General features: G+C 39.9%; 4 protein-coding genes across 7 annotated transcripts in view; 2 read left to right on the top strand and 2 right to left on the bottom strand.

The window, feature by feature from the left end:
* Window positions 1–939, top strand: part of LOC106517431 (protein tyrosine phosphatase receptor type H) — a 17,431-nt gene extending 16,492 nt beyond the window's left edge. For all 4 annotated transcript variants that reach the window (XM_014008274.1, XM_014008273.1, XM_014008272.1 and 1 more), the window contains one exon: window positions 604–939. In XM_014008274.1, coding sequence (XP_013863728.1) covers window positions 604–750 — 147 coding nt within the window. In that variant the 3' untranslated portion in view covers window positions 751–939. The remainder of the gene's footprint in view (window positions 1–603) is intronic.
* A 22-nt stretch (window positions 940–961) lies between these two features.
* On the bottom strand, window positions 962–3,748 carry si:dkey-197c15.6 (putative nuclease HARBI1). The gene is made up of 2 exons (XM_014008281.1): window positions 2,646–3,748; window positions 962–1,588 (listed from the first exon to the last, which is right to left on the bottom strand). Exons 1-2 carry the CDS (start codon window positions 3,343–3,345, stop codon window positions 1,197–1,199), a joined length of 1,092 nt encoding a protein of 363 aa, XP_013863735.1. The 5' UTR covers window positions 3,346–3,748; the 3' UTR covers window positions 962–1,196.
* A 170-nt stretch (window positions 3,749–3,918) lies between these two features.
* Window positions 3,919–5,654, bottom strand: pigp (phosphatidylinositol glycan anchor biosynthesis, class P). The gene is made up of 5 exons (XM_014008287.1): window positions 5,507–5,654; window positions 5,339–5,423; window positions 4,978–5,050; window positions 4,767–4,885; window positions 3,919–4,456 (listed from the first exon to the last, which is right to left on the bottom strand). Exons 2-5 carry the CDS (start codon window positions 5,418–5,420, stop codon window positions 4,335–4,337), a joined length of 396 nt encoding a protein of 131 aa, XP_013863741.1. The 5' UTR covers window positions 5,421–5,423; window positions 5,507–5,654; the 3' UTR covers window positions 3,919–4,334.
* Window positions 5,655–5,878: 224 nt separating this feature from the next.
* Window positions 5,879–9,522, top strand: rexo4 (REX4 homolog, 3'-5' exonuclease). Its single transcript, XM_014008271.1, has 8 exons — window positions 5,879–6,333; window positions 6,417–6,742; window positions 6,825–6,971; window positions 7,355–7,548; window positions 7,669–7,757; window positions 7,822–7,896; window positions 8,011–8,085; window positions 8,630–9,522. Exons 1-8 carry the CDS (start codon window positions 6,115–6,117, stop codon window positions 8,774–8,776), a joined length of 1,272 nt encoding a protein of 423 aa, XP_013863725.1. The 5' UTR covers window positions 5,879–6,114; the 3' UTR covers window positions 8,777–9,522.
* Window positions 9,523–10,852: the final 1,330 nt, after the last annotated feature.

Genomic DNA, 10,852 nt, shown 5'->3' with positions numbered 1-10,852 from the left:
TATATATATAGACTCTCTTAATTACCAGATAAGATGTCATAAGTATGAGAAGAGATTTAGGATTTTTAGCAGGTACCAGATGTAACAACACCATCATTTTGAAATACCCTGTTACTGAAACTGTAAGTACCACCACCGGTTAAGGATGTTGACAGTAATATGAGTACCGGTGTTATGTTGGTGAAGAAGCGGAGCTAAACAGAAGTAACTCCTGTAGACTGGTATGAAGGTGAATTAACAAACTGTCAGACACACAACATCCACATTATGTAAACTCAGCATTTCCCTTTGTCTCATAAGAGGAAATAAGAGTCTATAAAATCAGATAGTGCAATCATTGTTCACGTTTCCTGTACTGTAGCTCAGCTATGACTCTCCTTTTCTCATATTAGATCAGGATCGCTAGAATCTATAGAAATGTTTTCATTCTGACTTAAACATACAAATATAAGCACTTGGCCAACACCGCTCTTAAACTCTTTAGTCATTTCTGAATACGGAACAAGGAAGTGCCTTTAACAGCACACTACATTAACATTTTTTTTAGTATTTTTAATTCAAGTTCTGCATTTCAAATGATAACAAAACTCTTGTTGTTTTCAGTCCCAGTACATTTTCCTCCACCAATGCATCATGGACAGCCTGACGCACAACGAGAAGCAGGAAGAAAACATTTACGAGAACGCAGAAATGATTTATGAAAATGCCACTGCCCTCAGAGAACTCCACAACCACAAGTCTGACCCATAAACGAGTGTCTGGCCTGCACTGTCCTTTTGCACTTATTGACTGATTCCTGTGTCAAGCTGTCTAGTTATATATAGAATTTCAGATACATTAACATATTTCATTTTCACTGTACATGAATGTTCTTTTTGATATTTTTATTTTGCATTATGTTCTTCTCATCTGACAAGTGTGTACCATTACTAATACAAATATAAGAAAATGACACTGATAATCAGATTGTGTAAAATTTTATTAGTATTATAAAAACTGTTGAAGTAAAAAGAAAACTAATTTATACATACAATGTATTGTTTAGTATTTAAAAGTTTCTAATTAAAAAGAAAAAAAATGCAGTAAATTTTGCAGTTTAGGCTGAGCGTCCACTACTTGTTCATGTCGCCTCTTCTACTTCATAGAACATAACCAGTCTTTTAAAACATCTTTTGAAATGTTGTATTCTGCTGCGTTCAGATTTTGGAAGGAGCAAAAAAGTTMTTTTCAATAAGTTCTTGTCTGGCTTTTAGGCCTTCAGTGGCAAACTCTCCGCAAGCTGCATTCTGCTTGCCTGGATATGGAGACTCCGTTGCGACAGTTGCAGGTGGAAGAGGAATGGAAAACTTTTGGGCGATGTTGTGCAGCACGCTGCACGCCTTGATAATGTTGGACTTTTTGTTCAAAATGCCGTCATCGACAAACCCAAGTTGCAGGAGACACCTGAACCGCCTCTTCATGGAGCTGAGCGTCGTCTGCATGACTTCGTGGATCTTTGCGTGGGCTTTGTTGAAGCGGATCTCGCTGTCGTTTGCAGGCGCYGCCACGGGAGTCAAGACGTGTTTGCTTAAGCGGTAACTTTTCCCACCTTTGTACGACACAAAAGGTTGCAATTACAATATTAGTTCTGACAATATAATGAGAAACTAAAAGAATTAATATAGAAATGTGTTGTAAGAATCTCCTTAGAGCACCTGCTCAGAATTACCAAGCAAGCAATGGGATTTGGGGTTAATGTGTTAGAAAACTCATCCTTATTTGGAGCTCTAAAGCTGAGCCGTACATCATCGAAGGGAMACCATTTAATGTTGAAATGGACTTCACATTTCCTAACTGCCATTTTCTTATTTTTAATGTTGACGGTTTAAGTTTTATGATATTTTTACAGATTTTTTCCCCACAGATTCTAGATGATATCACACACTAGTCTTCTAAAATGTCTACAATTTCAAAACCTTTGAAGAATTGTCCCACAAAACTTTGTTACATCTATAATTTATACACCAAAGTGTAGGGATGTAGTCAGCGTCTCTCTTTTTCTTTCACAAATTCYTGCAGAATGCACACACCCATACTTCCACGGACTTCAGATATATTTTAGCTCAACATATTTTCTTCAGAACTGTAAGGGGTCCTTATAATTTGTCCTATGTCCTACATTAAACACAGCAGAAACATAAGTGACATGTGATCCTCAACATTACACAGGCTCYTCTACAACTCTAACTTGTAGTTTTTGCACAAGGACTGTTTGAAACTTGATTTCCAGCCTGTTTCTGTCTGACTGTAGGTTAGATATCAGGAAGTGACAGTTAGCGTGGTGACCTCAATGAGCCACTGGGGCAACAGATTCAGCTTTTACTTTGATCTTGGTTCTGTTTGCACTGTGAATACTTTTCACGCATCATTGCACATGACCACGATTTGACTTTTGAAGTTATGCTTTGACCTCTTTTTTTAGGGGGAGGGGGCAAGTTTCAACCTATATATTTTTATTACTTTATGATGACTGGATTATTTTTTTATGATTTGTCATGATGGGAACATGCATTTRCTGTCATTCTGGTTTTGCAGAAAACACTCGACATTTCCTGGTCCGTGCCATAATTCTAACTTAATGACTCTGAAGCTTATCTTTATCTTACCAATCAGCCAAAACGGGCCATGCACACCATCCTCCACTTGCTTCCCTTTGAACGAGGTGTCCCACATTTCCTGTTCGTGCGTGCTGCCCACGCAGCACTTCTCCACACTCAGGATGTTACCCACCGAGTCGCAGATCACCTGGCTCACGATCGACGTGTACCCGAGCGTGTTGATAAAGGACTTGAAGGTGGTCTTCTCGTAGGGGGAGGCTCTGATCTTGAAGTGCGCCGGAGCCAGGACGCCCAGCACGTTGGGGATCCCGCAGAGCTCCTCCGTCTTGGATGCGGTTCTGCTCCGGGCTTCCGGGGTGAGGGGGAACGAGATGAAAACGTCGGACATCCCCGCGATGACCCCGGACATCGTGTTCATCACGGTGGTGAGGCTGACAGAATGGCTCGTCCATGCTTTCGACGCGACGGCAGGAGAGAACAGCCCCTGTGCGTAAAAGTTCAGCGCCAGCATGACCATCACGTCCACGGTCGGTACGGCTCGCTTGACGTTGGCCGTCTTCATGCGGTCCTGGACGGCCTCTGTGATGAAGTCAAGGCAGGGTCTGGTGAGGTGGAATATCTTGAACAATTCCTCGTCGGTGAAACCGTCGAAACAACTCGGAACAGCAGAACCACCAGGTCCCTCTGACTCGCCGATCCCGAAGAGCTCCTCTTGGACAGCGAGCCACACCGGCACCGCAAACGCCATTTTTTTTTACAACACTAAATACAATACTTAAATACAATGTATGACTGGTAGTGAGGCTAAGAAACTATGAGAGATTATTCTAAATATGATGCAAAAAGCAGCTCATTCGCTTTCAACTAAACAATAAAGGACAATTCTTCTTCTACCCGCAAAACTGACCAGACGCTGCAAAAATGGCGCATTGGTGCCCCCTGCTGGTCATTAATTTAACCTATTATTTTTATTTTCTGCATTGGTTTCGATTTAAAGCACGAAGTTGTGTTCTCGCCATCTAGTGGTTAGAAATATGAACTAATTTAACGAAAATAAAAACACACATGAACATTTATCCAGATAAATTTGATCATTATCTGGGACATCTGCTTTATCCTTCTGATTCTTACCTGAATGGACAAACAAGTCATGTAACACCACAACGCATATCACTGTAGTTTCTAAATAATTAAAGTTATATTAACAGAATAATGAAACAATAAACGGTAGCTGCAGCCTCAGTAGTTGATCAAACAAACTAATGTAAAAAGGTCATAAATGGCTGCAAACTCACTGTGAAAAACAAAAACAAAGAAAGGCTTTTTTGTTGCAATAATATATTTATTTTTTGTCTAATACATATGAATACACAGATACATACACATATGTACAAGATGGCAACTGATTTAATATGTTCAATAAAACAAAGCGTAATAGCCAGTGTATTTATTTTAAGGAACAAAAAAATAACCAGTAGCATAAAAAGCAACACGATAGATTAGTGGTTAGCATTATTGCCTCACAGCAAGAAGGTTCAGTCTCTGATTTGGACCAGAAGTCTTTCTGTGTGGAGTTTGCATGTCCTCCTTGTGTTTGTGGGAGTGGTTTCCTCACATAGACCAAAACATGCTAGGTTGCTTTCAGACCAAGGCCTCCCTTGAAATACAGATCTGGGACCTCGGTGGAATTTGCTTTAGTAGCTCCATGTAACCCCTGCCTACAGCTCAGTACATTTATCACTGTTGTGTCTCGGATGATAAATAAAACATTTTGTTGACTTCACTGATGGAGACATCTTTCAGTCGGGGTATTCCCCCCTTCCGGTACACGTCTGTCTTCTGTCCTTGTGCAAACACATCTGTGACAGAAAGAAGATAATTAATATAACAAAATGACAGCATTCATTTAGTCTTTTGTTTTAATTCTTTGTTTTACTATAAACCTGAATTCTGTGTCTTTAATACATCTTGAATTGAAATAGAATTATTAATCTTCTATATATTCATTCATAATTAAATTTTACAGACAGACAGGTTTATTTTCTCACTTGAAGACAATCAGCTGGTGTTTTGATTGCAGGTATGTTGGTTATTTTAGAAATGACGGTAATGACATCTTTTAAAGTATCTAGAATCACAGTTCAGCCCTGTGGCTGCATTTAGCTTCACCTGTGATGTTGTCCACAGAGTCCAGTGGAGCCGTGTTGGTCATGTTTATTCCAAACAACACAACAAAAAAGACCAGTAACGCCACCAGCAGGTAGTACGGAACTGCAAGAGCCCAGTATCTACAAAACACAAAGTGGCGTCAAAGTTTGMGCATTTAGGAAAAGTGACAAAAGAGCCTAAACCTTAGGAAAACGTCTGTGTTTACACTTACTTCTGAGGCCAGTAAGTGAGCCCTATTGAATGAAGCCACTCTTCTGGTACAAACGCCCACACACAGTAAAGAACTGTGAAGAGAAAAGAGCAATACAGATACGGTTCACAGGACTAATTACATAATGAAAATTTATTGTATATTCTATGTTTTTCGAATTTGTATTGACCTGAAAACCTATTTAGTGTTAATAATTTCTATTTGTTACAGAACAATTTGAACAGATAAAAAAATAATCTGAATATAATGCTGTCATTTATTAAACTGGTTTATAAAAGTACACATTGTCCTCTTTATCAAGATAATTACAAAATGGGAAGAGTACGAACCAAGATAAATTAATAATTTAATTTGGACTTACAGAAAGCAAACTGGGACCCAAGGTAGAGGACAAACCCATAAATCGCCCTTTCAGGGAGAGGAGACGGAGAGTTTTCAACCATGATCTGAAAACAAAACACAAACATTTATTAGGCTTAAAATCTAAATGAGAATATTCAGATTTATGGAAATACTTTTGTCGGCTTACCTAGGTTCATAAGTTACAAGACTTCAGTCAAATATTATGACATTACGTTTTTTTAATAATGTGTAAATAAATAAAGCTGATTTTCTAATAAAACAAGATATTTGTTTCGTAATCTTCGCTTCATCTGAGAGAACAGGAACTTCCGACGGTCCGTTGGCAGTGGTTTGGTAAGAAACGTTTCCAGAATGTTAGGTCGTTCCGCTATTTATGAATAAAGGCACAAAACAGCAACAAACGTACATTTTAAAATAAACAATAAATAAAATATTTTAAACAAATTTATATACAGGAATTGGATTTGGCKATAAATACTGCCTTTTAACTAAAAGGAAGCATCTAAATTACTATGTTTTGTTTCTAACGGACTCATTTGGGCGTTGCACACGTAGAAAATATACAAGCAGCAGCATGGCTTCGGTAAATTTAACTGGTGACCAGATTTTACGTGCTCTTTCGTAAAGAATCAAGACAGTTTAACGTCATTGCTGTTGTTTTTGTTATAGATTTACTGACGGAAAACATTTCTCAGTACGACGACAGGAACTATCTAAACTTTAGCTTAGAAACAGCTCGCTGCATGTCAGCGTGGCWGATTGAAACAGACCATAATGTCTAAGACGAAGAAGAAGAAAACTAATTCTGATTCCAAAACACACAAGCCCACAGCTAAAGATAAGAGGAAGGATTTTTGGATAAAACGCAACCCAAAAAAGAAGTTTCAGAAGGTAGCTGCTCCACTGAAACACCAAGAAAAAGCTGAAACACAGCAAACTGCACCTCCAGTAAAACCCCAGCAGTTCTCTTCCAACTGGAAAGCTTTACAAGAGGTTTGTACAAACATGTCAACACATCACGTAACGTGTGCATTTTCAGGTTATTGTATTTAACAATTTAATGAAACTTCCTACAGATCCTAAAGGCCAGTCAGCCAGAGAAAAAGAGCCCAGCGACACAGAAACAGAACGGTGTCTTTCCAAAGAAGGCAAAAGAAAATGCTTCAAAAGGTGTTTACAAGAACAATGCTGCATCCAACCAGATGGACGCTGAGAAAAAACAGAAGCCCAAATCTGCTCCTAATAGTGTTCCCAAGGAAACTGGTCTGAACTTAAAGGACCCCTCTGTCTCAGACGCTCGGCCGCCTGCTGCTCCAAAACGAAAAAAGGACAAAGGAAAGTCAAACAGCGAGCCTGAAGCTAAGAAAACAAAATATGTGGAGGAGAAGAGGAAACCGACAGAGTATGTACACTGGAATAACTGTAGCTGATGTTTGAGACCAGAAAACGTATTGCTCTTTAAGTCACCTCGTGTGTTGTTGCAGGGAGGATCTTTGGTTCGACGACGTCGACCCTGATGATGTTGAGGAAACAATAGGAGCCGAGGCTGCAGAGATCATGAGGAGGAAGCAGGGAGTACATAAAAGCCTCCATACGGAGAGCGCCTTGGTGAAGGAAAAAGGTTTTGAAGGGTGGGTGACGGCTCAGCCAATTTTTTTCTCACTAATTCAAATCTAATCTTTTATTGTGGGATTTTTTTTTCAGACGATCCCTAAAATGACTAAGATCCATAATTCTGCTAGATCAGAAAATACATAATTTCTTTTAGAAATGTAAATCCATATTATTTTATTATGTTTTGCAAGCAGCTGTTATATATTTTTAATTTTTTTGTTTGTAATATTATTAAAACTAAGTTTGTTTTAAGGTTTCAGTTGAACACTTAAAAAAACCCCTTCAATAATTTACCATAACAGTTTTTTTCCATTTTGCATAAAATCACCATTTTGTAGTTTATAACTAAAAATGTAAAACTCCTTGATTGTTTGACCCATTCGGCGTTGTTTGGTTTCAGCCTCACAAGAGTTGTGGCCGTCGATTGTGAGATGGTGGGAATTGGTCCTGGTGGCGAGGACAGCATGCTGGCTCGAGTGTCCATCGTGAACCAGTTTGGAAAATGCATCTATGACAAATACGTGAAACCCACAGAGGAGGTCACAGACTACAGAACAGAAGTTAGCGGGATCCGACCAGAGGACATAAAGGACGGTGAGTTGAAATGGGCAACAGAACAATTACAAGTTGACAGTTATGGTTCATTGTATTAAAATGGCTCTTATTTCTTTTTCTTTATGATGGTATTTAATGTCCACATTCATCTCCCTGCAGGAGAGAATGTACAGACTGTGCAGAAGGAGGTTGCAGACATCCTGCAAGGGAGAATAGTTGTTGGACATGCTGTACACAATGACTTTAAGGTAGATTGTTATTTTAACTTGTTAAATGTTCAAACAAACTTTATTAACCTCTGGACTGTTTCAGATTCTGCTCTTAGATCATCCAAAAAAGAAAATCAGGGACACTCAGAAGTATAAACCCTTCAAGAAGATTGCCAAGGTAAAATTGATATGAGGTTTCAAATAGTTCCAACACTTTCATACTCAAGTTCTTTTAAGAAATCTCATATCAACTCAGGAAATTTACATGATAACATGATTTTCTAATTTTTAGAGCGGTCGGCCCTCACTGAAAGTCCTCTGTAAAGAAGTCCTCAACGTAAGGGTCCAGCAGGGGGAACATTCATCTGTAAGTCACCTCTTCTGTAAAATGATGAAGATGCTCTTTCGATGATGATAATGACAAAGTTGTCGACCCATACATACAATGTATAGGTCTGTCACAATAAACAATAAATCACTTAAACATATGATGAATTAAATTGAAGACAATAATTTTAACTTGCATGCTTTTTTGTTTTCTTCATGTCTACCTCTTTTACTTCTTAGCATAGAGAGCAGTGAACTCTGGTGTCAGGTATTTGCCAGGCGCATGGTCTCCTAAACTCTGTAGCATGAAAGCCCATGAACAGACTTTTAGCCAGAGCAGCGTCTTCAGTTTTCTGATGCCTTCATACAGCTAGCGACGCCTTGGGATTGCCGTCAGTTGGTTGTTTTTTGTTTTTACATTAAGTAAATTTTAATGTAAACTTCCGTAAACAAGTCTTTATATTAGTTTAAACTGGTCTCCAACAATACTATCGTTTATCACAATAATTTCGGAGACAATTTTTCGTCCAGTAAAATTTGTTATTGTGAAAGGCCTAACAATGTATTCTTCCTGCTTTTTCCAGGTCCAAGACGCACAGGCCACCATGAGGCTGTACACTCTGGTGAAGAAACAGTGGGAAGCAGAGATTAAAGCTAGCAAGACGAAGCAAAACTCAGAGAAAAAAAATGAGAGGAAAACCCAGATAAAAAGGAAGTCCGATGAGATTTAAAAACTCAAAACCAGTTTGCAAGAGGACAAACTGTCTCCTGTTGAGAGCAGATACGACTGAAACACTTTGTTCTCAGGAGAAAAAGAAACAAGTGGCTTTTGGAGAAAAACTAGCAACAAAGCAGCAGGATATATTATGTATAGATGTAAAAAATGAAGAAAAAAAATCATTAACCTGACAGTGGAAGACGATCCTACAGTGGGGTGTGCTACAAAGCCAGATTACTGGGCTAGTAATGTATGATAATCTGTAGGCCCAGAGTTGTCAGTGTCTTAAAGTTGGCTCTTCTAAGCTGGCTCAGTCACCATGGCAACTCATGAAACCTGCTCTGTTCAAAGCTTTGCATTTAAATCAACTATAAAAATATCCCCTGTTTGCTTATTTTCTTTTTCTACCGTAATTGTAACATAAATGTGAATTTTTAATGTAAAAACCTTTGAGTGTGCATCCCTCTTTTATGAGGGAGTGCATAAAGCCTGAAGAGGGGTCAAAATATTAGAAAAACAAATTGATTATCACTGGTATTAAAGCTAATTTCTGGAAGTTGGGGATTATTCAAAACAACAAACAAATAAAAAACTGTTTTGAGCTTGCTTTAAAACTACACCCCTCAGGTTTGTAATCTAGTTTTAATCCACCATCCTCTTCAGACTATTGTTGAGAACTCGTAAGATTCGGACACAGTCACAAACTATATTTTTCTAATTGTGGTTTATATCAAATAAAACATACAGCTTTTTTCCACATGACTTGTCTTTCATCAGTTTATAAATTTGGACGTTTGATAATGTAATGACTGAAACAATACTGTATTTTGAATGTTGGTCCCATTTATGTCCTTTTTCCTGCAAGAAAAAAAAACTTGATGTTTTCATGATGATGGCTTTACACAAACTTATTCAGTTTTTTGGCAGCTCAGATTCTGGTATTGGTATCTGCAGCTGTATTTTTGCAAAAAGGCAATAATGGCACTTAGGGGCAAGTGATGAAAAATTTAAATTGTCTTATTTTAAAAGAAGAAATCCTGTCTTTCTTGTTTTGTTTCAGCTGATTATTTTTATCTTATTAGAATCTTATCCATCCATACATCCATTCATTTTCTGCCGCTTACCCGGGATCGGGTCGCGGGGGCAGCAGCCTAAGCAGAGAGACCCAGACTTCCCTCTCCCCAGCCACTTGGACCAGCTTGTCTGGGGGAATCCCAAGGCGCTCCCAGGCCAGCTGAGAAACATAGTCCCTCCAGCGTGTCCTGGGCCTTCCCCTGGGCCTCCTCCCAGTGGGACATGCCCGGAACACCTCACCAGGGAGGCGTCCAGGAGGCATCCTAACCAGATGCCTGAGCCACCTCAACTGGTTCTTCTCGACATGGAGGAGCAGCGACTACTCAGAGTCCCTCCCAGATGACCAAGCTTCTCACCCTATCTCTAAGGGAGAGCCCACACACCCTGCAGAGGAAACTCATTTAGGCCGCTTGTATCTGCGATCTCGTTCTTTCGGTCACTACCAAAGCTTGTGACCATAGATGAGGGTAGGAGCATAGACAGACCGGTAAACCGAAAGCTTTGCCTTCTGGCTCAGCTCCCGCTTCACCACAACAGACCGGTACAGTGCCCACATCACTGCAGACGCAGCACCAATCCTGTCGATCTCCCGCTCCATTCTTCCCTCATTCGTGAACAAGACCCCGAGATACTTAAACTCCTCCACTTGGGGCAGGACATCCTCCCCGACCTGGAGGCGGCATGCTACCGGTTTCCGGCTCAAGACCATGCTCTCGGATTTGGAGGCACTGATCCTCATCCCGGCGGCTTCACACTCGGCTGGGAACCACTCCAGCGAGAGCTGGAGATCACGGTCTGATGAAGCCAATAGGACCACATCATCCACAAAAAGCATTAGATGTGATCCTAAGGTCACCAAAAAGGATCCCCTCAACACCTTGGCTGCGCCTAGAAATTCTGTCCATAAAAGTTATGAACAGAATTGGTGACAAGGGGCAACCTTGGCGGAGTCCAACTCTCACCGGAAACGAGTCCGGCTCTGGCACCAGTCATACAGGGACCTAACAGCCCATAT

The sequence above is a fragment of the Austrofundulus limnaeus genome, unplaced genomic scaffold (genome assembly GCF_001266775.1).
Source record: "Austrofundulus limnaeus strain Quisiro unplaced genomic scaffold, Austrofundulus_limnaeus-1.0 Scaffold48, whole genome shotgun sequence".
In the NCBI taxonomy this organism is placed as follows: Eukaryota; Metazoa; Chordata; class Actinopteri; order Cyprinodontiformes; family Rivulidae; genus Austrofundulus; species Austrofundulus limnaeus.
This window is presented reverse-complemented; position numbering and strand designations above follow the sequence as displayed.